The 23,981-nt window shown below is 38.1% G+C and overlaps 1 protein-coding gene and 2 pseudogenes across 1 annotated transcript; 1 reads left to right on the top strand and 2 right to left on the bottom strand.

Moving 5' to 3' along the window:
- Positions 1 to 1,095: 1,095 nt before the first annotated feature.
- LOC131792767 (contactin-associated protein-like 2) lies at positions 1,096 to 2,786 on the bottom strand (annotated as a pseudogene).
- A 3,934-nt stretch (positions 2,787 to 6,720) lies between these two features.
- LOC136279839 (contactin-associated protein-like 2) lies at positions 6,721 to 10,117 on the bottom strand (annotated as a pseudogene).
- Positions 10,118 to 22,102: 11,985 nt separating this feature from the next.
- LOC131769940 (uncharacterized protein F54H12.2-like) lies at positions 22,103 to 23,482 on the top strand. Its single transcript, XM_059085667.2, has one exon. It carries the CDS (start codon positions 22,103 to 22,105, stop codon positions 23,480 to 23,482), a length of 1,380 nt encoding a protein of 459 aa, XP_058941650.1.
- Positions 23,483 to 23,981: the final 499 nt, after the last annotated feature.

Consider the following 23,981-nt stretch of genomic DNA (forward strand, 5'->3'; position numbering starts at 1 on the left):
GTCCTTTTATATGATAACTAATAGCTTTTATGCAATACTCCTTGTGTTGGTTATTTGGAGAAGCTAGAAAACTGAGAAGTCTATGTCAAAATGACTGATCACTGTGATCAAGATCATTAATTTGACTGCTGATAATATTTTGTCGGTACCAGCACTGTCCACTTAAACAAGTATTGTAACCTACACATTCAATAGCGCGAGGTTGCTTTATTTTGTTATCGTGCTAATGATATTTTTGCACACAATGAAGCTTAGTGGAGGACCCTGTTAAGAATGTTTAACATAAAAGTAAATTGACTCAAAAAACTCAAGAAGCTCGAGTAGCTGGAGGCACTCTCACGCATCTTTCTTGCTCCCAGCGTTAAATAATTCACTGACTTAGTTTCTATTGACTTTTACAAAAGGGGTTTTCAAACTGATTTTTAACGTCCAGCTTGACTTGCATTCTTAATCGTATAAACCAGGCCAGTCATCGATGAAAGAGGTCTTAATAGTTTTGGTTTAGAGTATAACAACTTGACCGATAAACTCTGAAGAGGAAGCTCTCGAGAGAAATCTGTCTTTACATGATAAACAATCAGGTAAGCAAATGTGGTACAACCATAACATTCCTCTTTAGGATTCTGATACGTTATTCAGGAATCATTGGAGCTTATGCGTGCAGCAGCAGTTATATATAGTAACTTATTTGTTGCGGTCTGTATTATTTCATTTCATTTTTTTGACAGTGATAGTGCCTCACCAACGGCTCAGTTAGAATGGGGCTTCGAATTATTCGTTGGCGCAGTGTACTTGAGTTGCTCACTTTAATCTAAGAGAATTTATATCAACGATGTCTAAGGCTTACGGGAAAAATCTCGAGGACCGAGTTGTTGAAAAGTACAATTGTCAGAATGTTGGGAGACTAACAAGCAAACACACGAAGTTTTTCAATCGTCATATACTGTACAACAATTGTACAAAATCTGTAAGTGATTATCGGGTTTTTTTTTTCAATTTCACGGTATTTGGACTACATGTTTATGTTTTCACAAATGCTCTTCATACCGTTAACAATCTCTCCGTCTCAAACTACAAGCAGCGAAAATGGCGCCTTCGGCGCCTAAAATTATGCTTAATATGCTAAAACACATGCGCCAAACATTTTAACCTTCCTACTGATATTTATCCATCCTGGAATTCCTTTCAGGCAGCGAACTATCATAACAAATAGCATGTTACTTTACAGCGCTATAACAGGCGAGTCTAAAAATAGCGGGTAGACAGTTACGATCTATATGAGTCCCAAACACTTCAACTTTCCAAGTGTGTGGTATCCCTGATCACTTTTTGTAGAGCCGGTATCTCCAAACCTCAGTTGCTTCACGGGAAGCCTGGACTTGTTGTTAGTAAGTAAACCACTGTCCTCTCGCCATTGTTGGTCAAGTTTGTCGCAGTTACATCCGTACTCAGGGTTTGCACATGTATGGTTCAAGCCGCATGCGCATTTGTAATCGATAGAATCCACTCCTCCCCAGTACTTCATCTCTTCTCCATCACGTGATACCACCAGCCGTAACCATCGCGAAAGAGCCTTGAGTGATAGCACTCGTACATTATAAACTGCTCACAGTGAGAAGATGAAGCTGTTAGACTTGTCAGCTGAAGGAGACTGGTTCCCTGGTACGTGACATTGCACGAATAACTGCCGGGGTCCTGAAATCCATCCACCAGCGTTCTGTTTTCACTGTCGTGACTGACAACTGTCACTCCAACACCGTCTTTGTCAGCCATGTCACAGAAGACTTTAAAAGGTTTCTCTCCACCTTCTCCATCCTCAGGATCGATCGATGACGTAAGAGTCACTTGGAGTCCTAGGGTAGGAGTGTTTGATATCACTGCAGGTTCGATTTCCTGAAAAGTAAAAAGACACAGAGAAACGACTATTTCACAAAAGATTATCCCGTTCTTACGGGAAAAGAGAACTGATGACGCGAGAAGCCATTTAGAGATTGTATATATTTCATCTTTCAAAAGTTTCATTTCCATGAAAAATGAAGAAAAACAAAAACGGCCGAAAGGTCGAACTTTCAATACCTTTCATATTGGAAACATGTTGCAGGACACTATAGATGTAGATGGAAGCAGTTGCACAAAGTTTTCAATGACATTTAGTTATAACTAAAGACGACAGTATGACTTCTACTTTAGAGTTTGTACCTCTCAGTTTGAAATGAATTTAATACCTCCACGTTTGCAGTGAGTTCCACTGAGTCCAGGCTGATAATCACAGTGATAGGAGTTCCTTTCATATTCAGGAACACAGACAGGCCACCGTTCTTACAAGGAGCGCTTTCACATGGAGACTAGAAACAAAGTAAACATTCCTTGAATCATCCAGTTTCTATTTTAAGAAATACGAAGAGTGTTAAAGCACCAAATATATGAAGAGATCTTACCAACGGACTGCAGTGATGGAAGGTAGCATTTGCTTGAGCCTTTTCAGCCTCTCTGTACTTGTCTGTGGCCAATAACTCGCACAGATAAAGACCTTTGGAGTCAGGATACACTGCTATGTTAAACGAATAGCACTTTGGTTCACCAACGCAAAGGAAAGTGCAGTCTAACTTATCTTCCACCATGGACGATGTAAGTTTCTCTCCGCCCATGACAAGTAGAAAGGGTCGCACTTGAATTTACCAAACGAAGCACGGCCTGTTGGATATCGATAGAGAGCGCTGTTTTGTGTGGCAAGCAACAATCCTAACAAAGAAGGAAAAAAACAACAAGAGTGACAAAAGCAGCATGACAGTGGCTGATGAACTCTCACCACCGGAATGAGTTGCTGTATGATACCGCAGACTTTACATTCAAATGAAAAATAGGTCCTTTATAATTGCCTGTCAGTAATTATGAATTAAAAGCCACATCTATGAAGCAGGTGCCATGGGTGGGATAAACTTCTACTATAGGGGAAGTAAAGGTGGAACAGTAAGTTTTAAAAAGTCATCTTAAATAAAACTCTCCTTGACAAACCTGCATATACTTTTTTAGATTTTTTTTTTTTTAACAAGAATTGCTTTCAAACTGTTGTTTTTTTTCCTATGGAGGAAACGATGTCTATTAATACCTTCTTTACAACAGGTTTAAAAAGTTTTAAATATTCATATCAATATCTATTAACTCTGACAATGCTAATGATTTATTATATTGGTTTGAACTAATGTTTTTGTTAATTTTAAAGAGATTTTTGGTACTCTGCTCCCTACTCTACAACAAACTTGAAAATAAATTTCTAGTTACTCCTTCACATGTCCCTGTTAGCAGGTTTTCTGTAAGGAGTTATGTTTTGGCTCGCACCAGGCTAACAATATATGAAATAAATTGACACTGACTATAAATTGGCACCAACCACAAAAAGCTAAAGTTGTTTTCCCTTTTAGGGGGCGCGGTTGTTTATGTAATATTTTTATTATTTACTATGCCGAGACACTTTCCTCTTAGAAGGGTTTTTGTGAAAGAAAAAAAAGTTCTTTTCTAATTTTTAGTTTTTCTTTTTGGGCAAAATTAAAAACACCAAATATCAAACTAATTTTTCATTACCTCCAGTTAGACCGACGAATTCCTGATCATAGGCAGATACTGGGCAGATTTCCTCTTCGTGACTTAAAAGGAGCTTATCTAATTAATAAACAATAATCATTTTAAATTGGAACAAGTTCAGCTAAAAGAAATTGAAGAAATTTATCTAAGTTATGTCTGTCTGACATCTCTTAAAAATGTTAGGAAATCCTCTACATGGATCGGAAAACGAGCGAGCCTCGATTATGTAATTTATTGCTAAAAATGTCAGTCGTTTCATCTCCGTATTAGCATTTTCAATGAAAACAATATACTGGTCTCAAATAAAACATTGCACAGTTACTCATTAAATATTTCTTGTAAAAAGTTCAGAAACAAATATCCAGTTAGAAAAACTCATATTTGCGAATATTGTTTATCGAACATGCTACAGCATTAGCAAAGAATAACATTTGACCTAGGAGAAATGGTCAGAGTACTCGTTTAGGATTACTTTAGATGCAATTTCAACAAGGCCTGCAAAGCAGAGTTGAATTACATTTGTTCTACATAACTAGATTGAAAAGAAAATAGTCTTCGACTTGTATCAGCCTGAGATGCAAAAAATGGTTTATTAGTGCACTATAATGACAACAAACAACACGTTGTCGTCAGGAAATACATTATAGAGAGAACGAACGATGGGCGTTTTACCAGGGATAGTTATTTAGAACTGATGATAAACTTATCGTAATCAACGGGAAAAAAAACTGGAATATTATCGTCACTGAAATGAACGTTTGCGGCCTGTATCCCAGAGATGCTAGTTCGCGGATAACAGGAATAAATAATCAACGGTTATTAACCAAAGTGGAGGCGAATAATTGTTTACGTATGCCATATAGGGAACCAAAAAAAAATCATTTTATGTTTGTGAATATACCAAAAGATCGTCGGAAGATCTTTGCAGCCTCTGGTATCGTTTAATTACGTATAAACTTGTTTACGCGTCAAAATGCGGAATGCCTCCGGCTTGCAGAAGCACAATAAATTAATTCATTCCACTGTTATACGATAAAGAAGTCATAACTTTGGCGAATATTCAGATATTTTGACACGTTATGTCTCATGTTTAGAAAAGTTGATGTAATGATGCTATATTTTTATGCGTTGCTTTTTATCTCTCATTCCGAATGCGCTTCATCTTTGAAATTAAGATGATCGAAAAGAGAAATTGCATAAACTTAAAACAAAATATTTTTTTGTATCCGAACACCTAACTAAATATCATCGCCAAAAAATATATGGCTGGTTTAACCGAATACTTTCATAAATCAATAGTTTTAGAAATTTTGCTCAACAGTTTGTTGTAAAGTGATTTATTGAAACAAAACGTAGGCAGCTATATGCATAAATATATTTAAAATGACATATACTTTGTTGCTTCGTTATCAATTAATATTCCAAATCCACTTTGATGGAAACTGGATAATTTTTTATATACGGAGGTAATTTAGAGTTACAAGACTTTTCAAAGAAAAGGTTTCTCAAAGTTAATGTTGAATAATAATAATAATAATAATAAATAATACGGAGATAATTTGAAAGTTACAAGACTTTTAAAGGTTAAAAGAAGGTCTCAATAAAGGGGTTAATGTTGAAAGTTGATTTTTTTTTTCCCAATTTTGACTATTGATGGTTTATTATGTTTGCACCTATTCGGTCTTTTTCTGACAAAGTAAACTTAATTTTAAAGACCTCCAACGATTTACTAATTAAGATATGTGCAGAGAAATGCATGCAATTACGAAAATGGCGAAGACCCACATCACCCACCCACCCACCCCCACCCACCCTACTGATTCCCTAATGACCCCCCCTATTGAACCCTCCAAACTTCATCGGAAATGATCACAGAATAAACACATATCGAAGTAACTTAAAGGGTATTTCAGAGCATTCGAAGAGCGGGCCATTTAACAATTGGTTCATACGTCAGCGTGCGTTCATCGAGATATGAAGCACGCGGGAGTTTGGAGGCAAGAAAGATGCGTAAGAGTTGCTCAAGGCGCAACCGAGAGCAACTCTAGCTTCTTCAGTGCTCTCCAATCTTCCCAAGTGCTTCATATATTGATGAACGTACAGCTGACGTATGAACCAATTGTTTTATAATATTTTCAACCTGATGGAAAATTTTTTTCCTCGAGGGATTTGTTTGCTGACGTCATGAGTGTGCACAATAGGAATATGAAGCACGCTCGCGCAATTGAATTTGAGTAGGCAAATTTACTAGCTATGTTATAATTCATATTACTCAAAAAATAAAAACAATTGAATGCATTTTCAAGCTCCATGGGTAGGGGGAGTGAAGGTGACAAAGATTATTAATTTAATTTGTCCTGAAGGTGACTGTAATGGTCACAAATATTTAAATCCCTAACACAATACATAACATTTTATTGTTTAGTGTGGTATTGAGAATTCGCGAGCTTATATTGAAATGCCGAAAGTGCCAACGAGAGGTCATCGAGCTCGGTCTAATAAAATGTCTTAGCCAAATAATTTAATCACTTGCAAAATCAAAAACAGAGGGAAATAAAACCGAAATAAAGTTGCTTTTAAGAATAATCAGGCCATTACAACAAAGATGACTATCTAATGTAGGCTTCGAATTCAAGTGCTAATATAAGACTTACAGTCATTTTCAAATTGAGCGTATTTATTGGATTCAAATAGGGGTGAAAGTTTGCAACTTGACGTCCTTAGAATCTTTTGTTTAAGATTTCCTTGGCAGATTAACTTCCAACTTGGTCGTCTCCCTTTTGCCTTGGTTAACAAATTGTGTCATCATCAAATTACATCAAAGATATATTCCAACGAATTAGAAGCATGTATGAGTTTTGTAAAATGATGGCAGATTTTTCACCACAGGCAACAGCTTTCACGTCTCTTGGAATTCTCAAACGCGCTTAAAGGGAAATGTTAATTAAAAAAATTAGTTTTGACACACAAGTATCACTATAGCAACTACTTAAAGTTAATGACCTGTATTTGAGTCTTAAATGAGTCCAAAACACTTGAGCAGTCTAACACTGAGTATGACATTCGGTAACAAGTTTTTGAAAATACTTTTAACTACACATTATGAATTTCTCCATTTTTCTACTACATTACAATCAAATTACCAATTCACTACATTTCTCTAAACTATCATGGACCTCCGTTTTATTCAGGTCTGATTAAGGGAATACAATGTTCAAGTTGTCTTTTAAATGTGAATTCTAGATGAGTCCATAACACTCCAGTTTTCCAAGCGTGTGATATCCTGTTTCATTAACACCAGTATCTCCAAACCTCAATTGAATCACGGGAAGCTTGGACTTGTCTGTTAGTAAACCGCTGTCCTCTCGCCAATTCCAATCATTCTTATCACAGTTGCAGCCGTAACTGGTATCCACGCACGTGTTATTCAAACCGCATGCACATTTGAATGGAACAGAGTTGACTCCACCCCAGTACTCCATCTTCTCGTCATCACGTGATACCCACCAGCCAAACATGTCACCATTGGAAAGGAGCACTGAATCATAGCACTCGTATTTGATAAACTCTCACAGTGAGAAGATGAAGCTGTTAAGCTTGCTAGCTGAATTAGACTGGTTTCATTATAAGTAACACTGCGCGAATAACTACCACGGTCATTAAACCCATCCACCAAAGTTCTGCTTTCACTGTCGTGACTGATAACTGTCACTCCTATCCCGTCCTTGTCAGTCATGTCACAGAAGACTTTAAATGGTTTCACTCCGCCCTCTCCATCAGGGTCGATGACAAGAGCCACTTTTAGCCTCAGGATTGCAGTACTTGATGTCACTGCAAGTTCGATTTCCTAAAAAAAAATAAATAACAAAGAACATTAGAAATTTAGAAGTAAAAGATTAAGATAGAGTGCCTACGACATGTACAAGAAATTTTATTTTTTGCATTTTCTGATAGCTGTGTTTAAAAGTATAAATAATCGACCTTTGCGCCTAGCAAGTTCTCCTTGACCATTTTTCTGCGCTTTGAAATTACGATTTGTCGGCCAAAAAAGTGTTTCATCAAGCGCGCGGCCAAAACGATCACGTTACATAGTTGTGACGTAGAAAACTGTGAAGACACGTCAGTAACTATGGTAAAGAAAGGAGAAATCTAGAAGAAAGGACGAACGCATTTCGTGGCTGGAGCGCTAAAAGATGTTTGCTACAAAATAATACATATATACCGGGTATTTCTATACACTAATTTCCAAAGGATGTAGCTGTATGGCCAAAATGGACGCTCCTCGATCGTCGACATCGAGGAGATTTTACTCTTCAATGTCGTCGGCCTTATGCTCCGTACCGGCTTCGAAAACGGCTGTTACGAACACATACCACTTGTTAAATCAGGGGAAGATAACCATAATTCAGCTAAAAAGAATGCCTGTTCCCACACCGCACACGATTGTTCAACATTCTTTTCGGCTGCAAGCAAGGAATGGTAAGTTCCTTATTGTTTTTTTATTTCACGTGCTTGAGATGTACTCATACTCCTTGTCTTTCCACATGAACTACATTAACGCTTTTCTAATCGTTTGAAAATCCTAATAATTGTAGTTTCCATCGTATTACAATAACAGGAATACATAATTTGTAATCAAGTTCAAGCCCTTTCCTGAGCTGACCGATACTCTATTGCCTGAGCAATGAGAAACCTCTGGCGGATACTGGCATAAACACAAGCTCGAAGGGGTTGTGTATTCTCCTGACCTGGGTTTCCGACGAGATAAATAAATAAACACAAATATTATTGAATTAGATGGTAGCGAATCCAAGTGCTGTTCGAAAGTCGATGCATACGAAATATTAATTTACAATACTGATGTCAGTTATTTGCCATTGAGCGAAATGGGTCATATGGCAATGCTGCACTTAAACTAAAGGAGTTTTTGTCTATTAAAATCCCTACTTGAGATTGACTTGAATCTCTATAAACTAACTCTTTTTCCTTTTGATCGGCTCGGCGACGATATCCTCTGCCTTTTCAATCTCTAAGGAAAGAGCGACTTGCAGTGAAACTGCCCGATGACTTCTTGGCGAAAAGTCATCGTTGCTCATGATACAGCTGGTTCTTTCGTTAAAAGTAGCTTTGGATTGCTGAGGGAATTACTCTACAGCGACGAAACACTAGAGCACTGAGCAAGGAAAACCTTTGCCCCACTTAGTGCGAAGGAATAAAATTTTATGGCAACAGAAACGAACACAGCTACACATTTTTTTCAACATGGATTTCGCCATAGAAAACAGAACGCCAAACGCCATAACTAAACATTTAGTAACGGGAGTTTTTTGTTCTTATCTTGACCTAAACACTGCAGGCGAGAAACCTTTGTCAGTCTGTGTCTAAATTTTCGTTTCATGCACGTGGTTCTCTTTCGTAAGGCTGAACCGTACTCGCAACCTCCAATTTTTTCTTTACTAATTGGGTACGATGTATCAACTCTCGGTAGAGTTTGGTGAAGGTAGGTATACATCGCTATCGGAAATTATTTCAAGAGTATTTCAACGCTGACTGATACAAAATTACAGGAGAAGTGAGAGATTTGTGCAATAGAGAGTTTTTACAGTTTTCTACGTCATAACCCGCTCATTCGTTACCAGTCCATGGAACACTTTTAAAACAAAACAAGAGCACTTTAAGGCCGAAAAACCGAGTTTGAAGTCATTTGAAATTTTTTCTTCTATCGGAATTGGTTTGAACATATGATAAGCTAAATTTTTACACCAAAAAAATCTCTTCATAGGCACTTTAAAGGAAAAAAAAACTAAGGTATGTTTATCGGGAAAGCAGTAAAATAGACTAATTCGAATGCATTTAATTTTATAGCACAAGGTTGAACATAGGTAAACCATCAATTTATAACAGATGATTGAAAATAACAGTATGAGTTTTTTTTTTTCAGTTCTTCATGCAACAGAAAGTAGGATAGATTCCATACCTCCCCTTTCGCAGTGAGTTCCGCAGAATCCTGGTCTACAGTCACAATGAAAGGAGCTCCATTTATATTCAGGAACACAGACACCACCGTTCTTACAAGGAGCGCTTACACACGGAGGCTAGAAACAAAGTAAACATTCCTTGAATCATTCAGTTTGTATTCAAAGAACTACAAAGAGTGTTTATCACCAAACATATAGAGAAATCTTACCAACGGACCGTAGTGATGGAAGGAAGCATTTGCATGGAACTTGTCAGTTTCTGTGTACTTGTGTGTGGCCAACAACTCACACAGATAAAGACCTTTAGAGTCAGGATACGCTGCCATGTTGAACGAATAACAATTTGGTTCACCAACACAAAGAAAACCGCAGTCCACCTGATCTCTCACCATGGATGATGAAAGTTTCTCTGCCCACAAGTAATAGAAGGGGTCGCGCTTAAAGTTACCGAAAGAAAGATCGCTTGTTGGAGATCGATAGAGAGTGCTGTTTTGCATGGCACACATCAGGTTAAGCAGTAAAGGAAAAAACACTAAAAGAGGCAGGAGCAGCATGATAGTGGCCAATGAACTTTTAACACCTGAATGCGTTGCGTCAGCTAACAGCAGCGATAAATAAAGAACAAAAAGAAAAAAAAAGTATAATTATTCAGAGTGATAATTTTCTAGTTTGGCATTGTCAAGGGTCATGATATGGCAATTATTTAAGGAGGCGGAGCAAGTGAGACACATGGGTTGAGTTGTGAAACACTGAGAGCGTTTCAAAATTGAAGTGTCCTCTCGTCTCTTTATATTAAAGTTATGCCTTTTCATTATAAAAGTATTATCTTGAACTGCCAAACGGTAAAAAACAAGGGACGCTGTAGCGTGGCGGAAGTTAGATATTTGTAAATAGTAATACGTGTGGTGAAATTTCCAAGTTCGGCTTTGTTTGATCAACTGATGGAAAGTTTCCTGTCAGATGACAGGTTCAGCAGTTGTGATTCCTTACATAATTTGTCATTTCCAAGTTTGTACGTAAGTCAGGCAAAACCTTATATGTCAATTTGTCCGTTAACAAGAACTTTCTTGTTTCTTCTATGAATTAAATACTTAGTTAAGTGTTCTGTGTACTGAAAAAATGTCACTGACTTGTGAAAACACCCATTTCCTCTTACTGCCAGGTGGAAAAAGACAAAAGAGAAAAACGCAAGACATCGAAGAGTGGTAAACGTTTGATATCTAAAGTTTAAAGTTTAAGTTTAAAGTATCACAGATGGAAAATTAGCGCTTTCATTCAAACTGAGATAGCCTAAAATTATGCGCCCTATTCCAGTAAAAGAATACATTTTCTTAAAACTTAATAAACAGTGATTTCAGATATGCATTGAACAGAACGGGAGCTTATTATTTCACGCCGCGACGTTTTACAAGATAAGTTTATACGACGACGCATTTTCATCAACACCCTTCTTTTATACTGAGAACGTGATCTGCCCATATTTTGAACTAAGGAAGGGTGTCCGGGATTTGTATTTAAACGATTCGTTATTTTTGGATTATTATTTTTTTAACTTGAAAGTAGCACTCTTGAGCAAAGTTTTCAATGTAATCGCTATATCTCGAGAAATAAGGAAAAATCGAAAATCCGGGGACACACTTTTGGGGTTCATTATAATTCTGACATTATCATCAAATTTCACGAAAATTGACTGAATACCAACCGAGAATAAGCTTTCAAAAGATCAAAACTCAAGCCAAAGCACTTTGCCAGAGAAAACGACTTAAAATTTTTCGGGGCGTCGGAGTTTGTTTACATAAATGTATTTCCATTTCACGCTTGCGAAGGCTGTTATCTAATCGCATCGAAGCAAGCTATTTGACACTGTTTTGCCTGCCGGAGTTGATGCGTGCAAGGGGGTGTTACAAAGCTGAGCGGGGATGGGAAAATAACACGCGAAATTAAAAATAGGACTTTAATTTTTTTTTTGACATTTTATGTTTATTATGCGGAATAGTAATTTTTAAGTGGCGATTTTCAATATACACACTTTAATCTCCCTAATCATTATTTTTTTATGTTAAGTTCAAAGGAAAATTACCGTATACAATTCACTACATCGATCTAAATTCAAATCCACGAGAGCCAAGACTATCTCAGTATCGTGAAACTTGAGCTTATGTTTAAAATAATACTTCATTAACGTATATCAATGGAATAAACGTTTCACGTGATAAACGTGTACGTCAGACAAAAGCCATCGTTCATAATCGTATTGAAATACAAAAGCCTCCTTCGTAAAAAAAGCTGAGTATTTTGGTTGCTAGATTGGTCCATCTTAACTATTTGATCTCCTCACCCGTTTAGGAAAGTTTCTTTGTCTTTGAGTATGTTGATGTGTTTTCACTTATTTAACTTCCTGTCGCAATAATCGTCGCTCTTGCAATAACTATCGCACTTTATAGGAACACTTGCCGCGCTTTTTAATAAAAAAGTTGTCGCACTTTGTAATATAATCTTCGCTCTTTAAAATTACAGTCGCACCTCGGAATATTACTTTCGCTCTTTTTAGTACCAGTTGCAGTTTGTAATTAAAAAGCTGTCGCTTTATTCAAAGAACAGTCCATTGCATTTTGTTTCAACATAAGCTTTCGCACTCCGTATTAAACTTGTAGAGCTTTCTAATTAAAGAGATGTTGCTCTGTGTAAGAACAGACCATGATATTTTGTTAATTATAAAATAAGCTTGAGAAGTTTTGTTTTTCAATTTTCTTTATCGATGAAACCTTTCTGAGATTGTGGGCTCCTCCCATAAGAATTGTGTTCTCGATTTACTACAGTTTGGTACTTCCCGGATTTCATTGATTCGCCTCGTGGTGCCTTTTCTCGTCGATCTTGGAACGCTCACTTCTACCGGATTTACCACGGTTCTCATCTTCAATATTTGGGGGAAGGGGGAGGGGTAGTCCAAACTTCGATGCAGAAAACAATTTTTTTGTATTTGTTTTTTGTTTTTGCAAAGTACTAAGAAATATCTCTATATGATAAGTTTCAGTTTCTTCAATCTGAGTATTCATATGCGATCCTGTCGAAAGAATTTTGCTTTTAGGCAAGTAGTTAAAAAATCCTGATGGTGGGAGCGGAACCCCGCACCCTTCCCGATATCCGACATCATAATTGTAAAATGTACATCACAAGTCCGTTCCACAGCTGATGTCTCCAGTGAGATCATCAAAGTTGACCAAACTGTTTTTTGAGCAGCTTTTACTTACAGTTTTAGTAAGGGGGGCTTTTCGGTTGAAGGGTGCTCTAAGGAAATCTCAGTTTAGAAACTGCATTGTCTTATTTGTTTATTTGTAGAGTCATTTTTAGAATCAATTAAATATTTTTGCTCAAGTGTAACATCCGGTGATATACCTCAAGTGTTTTTTACTTACTTTCAAACCTAAAGTCCGTTGCGGTACTTTGCAAAAACAAAAACAAATACAAAAAATTGTTTTCTGCATCGAAGTTTGGACTACCCTCCCCCTTCCCCCAAATATTGAAGATGAGAACCGTGGTAAATCCGGTAGAAGTGAGCGTTCCAAGATCGACGAGAAAAGGCACCACGAGGCGAATCAATGAAATTCCGGGAAGTACCAAACTGTAGTAAATCGAGAACACAATTCTTATGGGAGGAGCCCACAATCTCAGAAAGGTTTCATCGATAAAGAAAATTGAAAAACAAAACTTCTCAAGCTTATTTTATAATTAACAAAATATCATGGTCTGTTCTTACACAGAGCAACATCTCTTTAATTAGAAAGCTCTACAAGTTTTATACGGAGTGCGAAAGCTTATGTTATAAACAAAATGCAATGGACTGTTCTTTGAATAAAGCGACAGCTTTTTAATTACAAACTGCAACTGGTACTAAAAAGAGCGAAAGTAATATTCCGAGGTGCGACTGTAATTTTAAAGAGCGAAGATTATATTACAAAGTGCGACAACTTTTTTATTAAAAAGGGCGGCAAGTGTTCTATAAAGTGCGATAGTTATTGCAAGAGCGACGATTATTGCGACAGGAAGTTAAATAAGTGAAAACACATCAACATACTCAAAGACAAAGAAACTTTCCTAAACGGATGAGGAGATCAAATAGTTAAGATGGACCAATCTAGCAACCAAAATAACCCAGCTTTTTTACGAAAGAGGCTTTTGTATTTCAATACGATTATGAACGATGGCTTTTGTCTGACGTACACGTTTATCACGTGAAACGTTTATTCCATTGATATATGTTAATGAAGTATTATTTTAAACATAAGCTCAAGTTTCACGATACTGAGATAGTCTTGGCTCTCGTGGATTTGAATTTAGATCGATGTAGTGAATTGTATACGGTAATTTCCTTTGAACTTAACATAAAAAAAATAATGATTAGGGAGATTAAAGTGGGTGTATTGACAGCGTCACTTAAAAATTACTATTCCGCATAATAAACATAAAATGTCAAAAAAAAAAATTAAAGTCCTATTTTTAATTTCGCGTGTTATTTTCCATCCCCGCTCAGCTTTGTAACAACCCCTTGCACGCATCAACTCCGGCAGGCAAAACAGTGTCAAATAGCTTGCTTCGATGCGATTAGATAACAGCCTTCGCAAGCGTGAAATGGGAAATACATTTATGTAAACAAACTCCGACGCCCCGAAAAATTTTAAGTCGTTTTCTCTGGCAAAGTGCTTTGGCTTGAGTTTTGATCTTTTGAAAGTTATTCTCGGTTGGTATTCAGTCAATTTTCGTGAAATTTGATGATAATGTCCGAATTATAATGAACCCCAAAAGTGTGTCCCGGATTTTCGATTTTTCCTTATTTCTCGAGATAAAGCGACAACATTGAAAACTTTGCTCAAGAGTGCTACTTTCAAGTTAAAAAATAATAATCCAAAAATAACGAATCGTTTAAATACAAATCCCGGACACCCTTCCTTAGTTCAAAATATGGGCAGATCACGTTCTCAGTATAAAAGAAGGGTGTTGATGAAAATGCGTCGTCCTATAAACTATCTTGTAAAACGTCGCGGCGTGAAATAATAAGCTCCCGTTCTGTTCAATGCATATCTCAAATCACTGTTTATTAAGTTTTAAGAAAATGTATTCTTTTACTGGAATAGGGCGCATAATTTTAGGCTATTCAGTTTGAATGAAAGCGCTAATTTTCCATCTGTGATACTTTAAACTCAAAGTTTAACCTGCTTTAGATATCAAACGTTCACCACTCTTCGATGTCTTTTGCGTTTTTCTCTTTTGTCTTTTTCCTACCTGGCAGTTAAGAGGAAATGGGTTTTTTCACAAGTGAGTGACATTTTTTCAGTACACAGAACACTTAACTAAGTATTTAATTCATAGAAGAAACAAGAAAGTTCTTGTTAACGGACAAATTGACATATAAGGTTTTGCCTGACTCACGTACAAACTTGGAAATGACAAATTATGTAAGGAATCACAACTGCTGAACCTGTCATCTGACAGGAAACTTTCCATCAGTTGATCAAACAAAGCGGAACTTGGAAATTTCACCACACGTATTACTATTTACAAATATCTAACTTCCGCGCACGCTACAGCGTCCCTTGTTTTTTACCGTTTGGCAGTTCAAGATAATACTTTTATAATGAAAAGGCATAACTTTAATCTAAAGAGACGAGGACACTTCAATTTTGAAACGCTCTCAGTGTTTCACAACTCAACCCATGTGTCTCACTGCTCCGCCTCCTTAAATAATTGCCATATCATGACCCTTGACCAATGCCAAACTAGAAAATTATCACTCTGAATAATTATACTTTTTTTTTCTTTTTGTTCTTTATTTATCGCTGCTGTTAGCTGACGCAACGCATTCAGATGTTAAAAGTTCACTTGGCCACTATCATGCTGCTCCTGCCTCTTTTAGTGTTTTTTTCCTTTACTGCTTAACCTGATGTGCCATGCAAAACAGCACTCTCTATCGATCTCCAACAATCGATCTTTCTTTCGGTAACTTTAAGCGCGACCCCTTCTATTACTTGTGGGCAGAGAAACTTTCATCATCCATGGTGAGAGATCAGGTGGACTGCGGTTTTCTTTGTGTTGGTGAACCAAATTGTTATTCGTTCAACATGGCAGCGTATCCTGACTCTAAAGGTCTTTATCTGTGTGAGTTGTTGGCCACACACAAGTACACAGAATGACAAGTTCCATGCAAATGCTTCCTTCCATCACTACGGTCCGTTGGTAAGATTTCTCTATATGTTTGGTGATAAACACTCTTTGTAGTTCTTTGAATACAAACTGAATGATTCAAGGAATGTTTACTTTGTTTCTAGCCTCCGTGTGTAAGCGCTCCTTGTAAGAACGGTGGTGTCTGTGTTCCTGAATATAAATGGAGCTCCTTTCATTGTGACTGTAGACCAGGATTCTGCGGAACTCACTGCGAAAGGGGAGGTATTGAATCTATCCTACTTTCTGTTGCATGAAGAACTGAAAAAAAAAAACTCATACTGTTATTTTCAATCATCTGTTATAAATTGATGGTTTACCTATGTTCAACCTTGTGCTATAAAATTAAATGCATTCGAATTAGTCTATTTTACTGCTTTCCCGATAAACATACCTTAGTTTGTTTTTCCTTTAAAGTGCCTATGAAGAGAATTTTTTTGGTGTAAAAATTTAGCTTATCATATGTTCAAACCAATTCCGATAGAAGAAAAAATTTCAAATGACTTCAAACTCGGTTTTTCGGCCTTAAAGTGCTCTTGTTTTGTTTTAAAAGTGTTCCATGGACTGGTAACGAATGAGCGGGTTATGACGTAGAAAACTGTAAAAACTCTCTATTGCACAAATCTCTCACTTCTCCTGTAATTTTGTATCAGTCAGCGTTGAAATACTCTTGAAATAATTTCCGATAGCGATGTTATACCTACCTTCACCAAACTCTACCAGAGTTGATACATCGTACCCAATTAGTAAAGAAAAAATTGAGGTTGCGAGTACGGTTCAGCCTTACGAAAGAGAACCACGTGCATGAAACGAAGATTTAGACGCAGACTGACAAAGGTTTCTCGCCTGCAGTGTTTTAGGTCAAGATAAGAACAAAAAACTCCCGTTACTAAATGTTTAGTTGTTGCGTTTGGCGTTCTGTTTTCTATGGCGAAATCCATGTTGAAAAAAATGTGTAGCTGTGTTCGTTTCTGTTGCCATAAAATTTTATTCCTTCGCACTAAGTGGGGCAAAGGTTCTTCCTTGCTCAGTGCTCTAGTGTTTCGTCGCTGTAGAGTAATTCCCTTAGCAAACCAGAAGCTACTTTTGACGAAAGAACCAGCTGTATCATGAGGCACGATGACTTTTCGCCAAGAAGTCATCGGGCAGTTTCACTGCAAGTTGCTCCTTTCTCAGAGATTGCAAAGGCAGAGGATATCGTCGCGACCGATCAAAAGGAAAAAGAGTTAGTTTATAGAGATTCAAGTCAATCTCAAGTAGGGATTTTAATAGACAAAAACTCCTTTAGTTTAAGTGCAGCATTGCCATATGACCCATTTCGCTCAATGGCAAATAACTGACATCAGTGTTGTAAATTAATATTTCGTATGCATCGACTTTCGAACAGCACTTGATTCGCTACCATCTAATTCAATAATATTTGTGTTTATTTATTTATCTCGTCGGAAACCTAGGTTAGGAGAATACACAACCCCTTCGAGCTTGTTTATGCCAGTATCCGCCAGAGGTTTCTCATTGCTCAGGCAACAGAGTATCGGTCAGCTCAGGAAAGGGCTTGAACTTGATTACAAATGATGTATTCCTGTTATTGTAATACGATGGAAACTACAATTATTAGGATTTTCATACGATTAGAAAAGCGTAAATGTAGTTCATGTGGAAAGACAAGGAGTATGAGTACATCTCAAGCACGTGAAATAAAAAAACAATAAGGAACTTACCATTCTTTGCTTGCAGCCGAAAAGAATGTTGAACAATCGTGTGCGGTGTGGGAACAGGCATTCTTTTTAGCTGAATTTATGGTTATCTTCCCCTGATTTAACAAGTGGTATGTGTTCGTAACAGCCGTTTTCGAAGCCGGTACGGAGCATAAGGCCGACGACATTGAAGAGTAAAATCTCCTCGATGTCGACGATCGAGGAGCGTCCATTTTGGCCATACAGCTACATCCTTTGGAAATTAGTGTATAGAAATACCCGGTATATATGTATTATTCTTGTAGCAAACATCTTTTAGCGCTCCAGCCACAGTAGTATAGCGCGTCTGACTAGCAATCCCGCGCGGCCTGGTCCGAGTTTGAGTAATAATTTATTCATGCCATGTAGGTACACGTGTTAGGGTTATTAGATAATTATATTCATGACGTGTAGTACACGAGGGTAAAAATTGATTATTTTAATGAGCGAGTGTCCATGTCGGCCATCTTTGTTAAGAGAGATAGGGTCGGTTTTTGATTTATATAGGGAACGGTAGCGTAAAATTCATCCATGTGGGATACCTATTTGTGTGATGCGCATGTGCACTTCTGATTAAAAATTACATGCGCATGCTTTAAGCCAGTCCCTATGTGGTATGATGTCACGAAATGTCCTATGGCTGGTACTTATGTGGTGTAAGACGTCACAAACTGTTACGTGTGACGTCATCTGCCCAGACTTGCCCACCCAAGCTAAATCCCAAGAGAACATACGGTCTAAACTTAGGACTTGCTCAAGAGTTTGTCTAGTATTGCTTAAGACTGTCCGAATCTCTAGGGGTTAGGATTTATTATTTAAAGTGAAGTCGTAAGTAGATGGAGGTCATATAAACATGCCTGTTTTTCAATATCCCTACGATTTTACGTGTGCATGCAAAACATGTAAATCGTGTATCAAATATAAAGAATTATGGAAGAAGCGGCATGGAATGTCAAGATTAGGAACATAAGAAAAGCGTATGTAGAGAAACGTATGGAAGAATACAAAAAGATTACGAAATGTAAGTCTAAAAGATTCAGCCCAAACTTGCCCAATCTCCCAAGAGGGACCTGTCAATCAAGATCATATATTGCCTTATAAAAGTGGAGTCGTTGTAGCAGTCAAATCACATTTCTTACTCCCAGAGTGTAAAGCAAGCATCAAGAAAGCAAGATGGAAGATAACAAGACTAAGAAGACATCAAAGAGGGTTCACCCTTATGCCAAGAAAGAGACTTTGAAGAATAAGAAGAATGGGCTAAGAACAAGTTGAAAGGTAGTCTCGTTATAGATGCACTGCCTATGAAGAACCCAGACTTTGTTGCTAAAGATGTGAAACTACCCAAGTTCGAGGTGGATTATATGAAACCAGAAGTCAAGTCATCTAAGCAAACATCTCCCCTGAAAGAGTTGAACCAGCTGGTGGAAAGTGTTCAGAATGACCCATCAACCCTGGAGAAGACTGAAGTAATGGAAGACGGAGAAATCGTACCTGGCGTAGAAGGTACAGGTACGTTTCATTATTCTTCTCTGCAAGAATGTTGGACAGTGTGGAAGTCAGTTATCCCATGTCCGATTCACCAGACCATGATGGACGTATTGAAATCTAAAAAAGAAGATTGTGACGATGTATTCTACGTTGCTCGTCCGCCCGTTGCCCAGTATTTGGTAATCTCAGTGATTACAACCGTTATTACTATGAATGTCAAAGACAGGGTCACCCCTGGTTCACCCTGGACAGAATCGACAAGATGGTGTGCGAATGTGGAATGACTCCCACATTGTCTTTGACTCAATCAGAAACAAATTATGGCAAAATGTATTTGCGATGCAGTCGACATAACTGTGATCTTTTTACCTGGTGGCGATTTAAACCCAACAAGAGGTCAGTGCAAATTCTTACGGATGGATGTGAATGATTCATTTCAGGACTAGATGTCAAGATGACATTTGCTGATTTATTAGAAGCCCTTTTTCCTTTACCTCAAAGAAAGTAATAAGAGTCAAATGTATTAATTTTTTAGGCATAGTGTTCATTCAAACTTTTCTTTCACCAGATGTAAAATACACATGTTTTTTAGTTGTAATTCCAAGTTTTGTTAATTTTTTTGTAGATGGGATAAGTACAGACCATCTTGAAATCGCACGGTTGATGGGTAGAAACACAAAGCTAGATACATTGTCTATGGACGATCATGTTGAAATCGCTTGGTTGATCGGTATGCCTAAGTTTAGAAAATTAGCTAGACGCTTAGGATTGTCGGATAAAGACTTAGAATGTATTAATCATCATGTACAGTTTTTAGAAGATAATATGGATAAATAAATAAAAGTTGTATCACCGAAAACACTGTGTCATTTGTCTGTGTCAATCATGAGGCGTGTAAGACGGTCACTGATTAAAAGAAGAAAACGCAATCAACGTGGGGGTGCTTCTGTGAGTAGGTTAAGAAAATTCTTCGTAGAGGTCCCTCTCTTACCGATAAATTAGCTTACGCAGCAAGTATGTTGTTATCGGGTCCTGCACCAGGTTTTGGAACACTTGGTAAACTTCTGGGAAAACAGGCTTTAACAGGCATTATGGATAATGTCAAGCATTATAAAAAGGGTCGGCGATGAAAAAAAATCACCAGTTCATCATGCTTACCTCGTGGAGTCAATGGCTATGCTACTTGCATTATCGAGTGGTGTCGTGGCTTTGTGATCGCATCCCACATATCGTCTTCGAAGAGGATGAGCCGCATAAAATCCCTTACCATTGGGTTCCCGAAGACATGGAAGTTGAGGTGTTTAAATTTGTCGTGAAACCACACCTACATCCACTACACGACCGTATCTTTCATTTGATGACGTTTATGAGATACTATGATGGGAAGTATACATATAAGACGTGGAATCAATTGTATACGCAGTACCTTCATAAGTATTGGGTCACCTATCATTGTTTCAAACTTTGGTGTCATTTATCATGGTTAAGAACATTAAGAAAGATGTCAAGGACGACTTGTATGACGAACCCGGTGTCGTCGGTAGTTTGGGTGGTGTGGCACCGTATGCCAAAGCTCAAAAGATCTCTATTGCTCAAGGTAAAAAAGAATTAGAGAAAAAATTGGCGTACACGCTTCACAAACCCAGACGTCGACGAGGAGAATTTTTACCTGTGGTGGTGTTCGACATTGATCAACAATGGGTAGCAGATTTGATCGAAGTACAGACCCTATCCAAACAGAACAAGGGATACCGATACGTATTGGTCGTGATCGATGCCTTTTCCAAATACGCGTGGGCCCGGCCGATTAAAAAGAAAACAGGAAAAGATGTGACGGATGCGTTTGCAAAAATACTCAAGGAAGCCAAAGGAAGGAAACCTCAGACGTTACAGACAGATGCAGGCAAAGAATTTTACAATCAGACCTTTCAATCATTGATGAAAACACAGGAGATTCATCACTTTTCTACTCATGGAGATGCCAAAGCCAGTATCGTCGAACGATTTAATAGAACCCTTAAATCGAAATTGTATCGCTATTTCACGGCTGCCAACACACTCAAATATGTAGACATATTGCCCAAACTTGTCAATCAATACAATCGCACCTATCACAGGAGTATTAAAACCACACCAGCTAAAGTCACCACATTCAATGCCAAAGAAGTGTGGAACAATTTGTATGGGAAATATCAGACTAAGAAAGAAAAAAAGCCTGCATTTAAAGTAGGCGATAAAGTCCGATTGAATAAAAAATTTAGACCGTTTAAGAAAGGGTATCTACCAGGATGGACGGAAGAAGTGTTTCAAGTTCGTAAAGTCGTACCCGGAATGGTAACGACCTATAAAGTGCAAGAATTGGATGACACGCCCTTACAAGGCACATTTTATGTGTGGGATTTGCAAAAAGTACATGTAGATGAAGCGACTTATTTTCGAGTGGAAAAAGTATTAAAGAGACAAAAGGATAAATTGTTTGTCAAGTGGAAAGGGTACCCTAGCAAATATAACAGTTGGATTAATAAAAAAGATTTAAAGTGAATTGTGTGTTGTGGTGATCGCATCATGAGAGGAGGAAGTTTGAGACGCTTTAAAGTGTATGTGCCAAATGAACAAGGAGGTGGTGGTCTCATGCGCTGGCAGACCCCCTCACCTTATGCCCCACCACCTTTTATCGGATCCTGGGGTGATCCTCAAATAGGTGCCGGAGTCAAAGACATGGCTAAAGATTTTTTGAAAGGTGTAACAGGAGGCCTTAAAAGCAGTGTCAAAAAGCGTTCGTTATCAGAAGTGCCGCGAGGTATAAAGAGAGGGGCTTCCCAAGCGCTCAAGAACGAATTGAAGAGAAAAGTTGCCAAGAGGTTGAACGATATTTTTGGAGAATAAAACATGGTCCGCATCAGCACCGTACGTCAAAGTGATCCTATCATTGGTGTAGGCACAACATCACCGACAGATCCTGTGTCTTCCATCTTAAAAAGGTATAAAGGGAGAAGAAGAAAACAACAGCAACGAGGAGGATTTCTCACAAGTCGTATAAAGAAAATAGGAACACGACAACGTGTGCATAAACGCAGAAGACGTTGAAACAGACACATCACCATGTCTATCAAAGGGGCAGAGCAGAATTCAAGTCTAGATCTCTTTAGAATACCACCTACAGATCTTTCTACGGTAAAGTACCGATATGTCAAAATACCACCTCAGACATCTAGTATTACTCCTATCCAAGTGTACGTGGAACGACAATCAGATCTCATCGATCTTTCGAGAAGTTTTGTCCAACTGGATTTGGGTTTCAAAACCACAGAAAATGCCAGTCTCACAGCACGCGCAAACAATGTGGGTGTGATGACTTCACCAGCCAACAATATTGCACACACCCTCTTCAAGCAAATCAATTTCAGAGCCAATGGTACCTTACTCACCGAACAAGTAGACATGTACCATCTTAAAGCTTTCATACAGACCATCCTTAATTATGACAGGAATGATGGAGAGACGATACTCGAACCAGCTGGATGGCGGAACGAAATTGATTCTCCTGTAACCTACACCGCTGCAAATGTCAAGATGGATGATGACGCGTATACAGCTCTTTCCATAAATCATCAAGAAAGCATTAAGAGACAGAGAGCAGATGCAACAGATTACTATGCAGGAGGAAAGAGGAGAATCTTGAGAATGAAACCGTTTATAGACGCGTTTCACCAAGGAAAATGGATCGTCCCCAAAACTCTTTTGGAATTGGAATTTTATCTGAATCCAGCAGCTTTATTCATGAATGGAGAAGCCAATCCACCCAGTGAGGAAGTCCGAGTCAACCCGGAGGATATTAAACTTACCTTCTTTCTATGTCTGGTGTCCCTAAACCCAGCCGTCTACATGAGCATGATGAGTATGATGACCAAAACCCCAACCAAGTATCCCATGATCCGTACCGAGATGAGACAGTTTCCCTTAGACAATGGGGCCACTTCTAAAGAAATCAACAACCCATTCAATGGAAAGGTGCCCCAAAGAGTCATCATTGGTATTCTGAAAACTACTGCATTCAATGGTCAATACAACGAAGACCCCTTGGCCTTTGGAAAATTTGGGGTGGAATACATCAAACAAATTGTGAATGGAGAAGAATACCCATACGAGACTTTGGAACTCAACACGGCTAATGGTCAAAAAGACTTGGTGGGTTATCACCGATTTCTGGATGCTACTGGCTGTCTGTACAGAAATGCAGGAAACATGGTGCGATTCAAAGACTGGGGTCATGGAAAAAATTGCACGCTGTTTGCGTTTTCCAATGTGGCCAATGGAAGTCACGATGACCCGGTTCTTCTACCTAAAAATGAAGGCTTCATCAACATTCACATTAAATGTGCAGGGCAAGCAAGTCAGAAAACGGTGATCGTTTATGCTGAATATGAAGGCATTATGGAAATTGATGGCATTAAAGGAGCTACCACGATGGAAGTGCATTAGTGATGGAGTTTGTGTGGCTTACTACGAATCAACTCAACGCTTTAGCGGAAAGCGATCCAGAACTCCGCAAGTACTTTGTGAGTGCTTTAGCCTGTGACGAACTACCCGAGTCGCCTGAACGTGTGAAACCGAGAGCTTACATTGTCAATACCCACCCTGCAGACAAACCTGGGGAACACTGGATAGCTGTGTGGACCGAACACGATAGCTGTGAAATTTTAGATAGTTATGGTTTAGATTTAACCACCTATGAATTTCTGGCACCATTCATTGTATGGTTAAACCGATGGCCTTACGTGCGTAAAAATACTCGAGCATTACAATCTGTAAAAACCGCAAGTTGTGGAAACTATGCCATCATTTATTTAATGTGTAAAGCAAGACGCAAGAGTATGGATGAGTTTTTTTCCATGTTTTCTAAAAAGGATTATGTAGGCAACGATGATAAAGTAGGCGACATGTTAGAAGACATCATTCAATCGTTAATAAAATAAAAGGA

Source organism: Pocillopora verrucosa, chromosome 3 (assembly GCF_036669915.1).
Source record: "Pocillopora verrucosa isolate sample1 chromosome 3, ASM3666991v2, whole genome shotgun sequence".
NCBI lineage: Eukaryota > Metazoa > Cnidaria > Anthozoa > Scleractinia > Pocilloporidae > Pocillopora > Pocillopora verrucosa.

What these genes read in the sequence shown, in the direction of transcription:
- LOC131769940 (XM_059085667.2), top strand. Translation starts at nt 22,103, where the DNA reads ATGTCTATCAAAGGGGCAGAGCAGAATTCAAGTCTAGATCTCTTTAGA.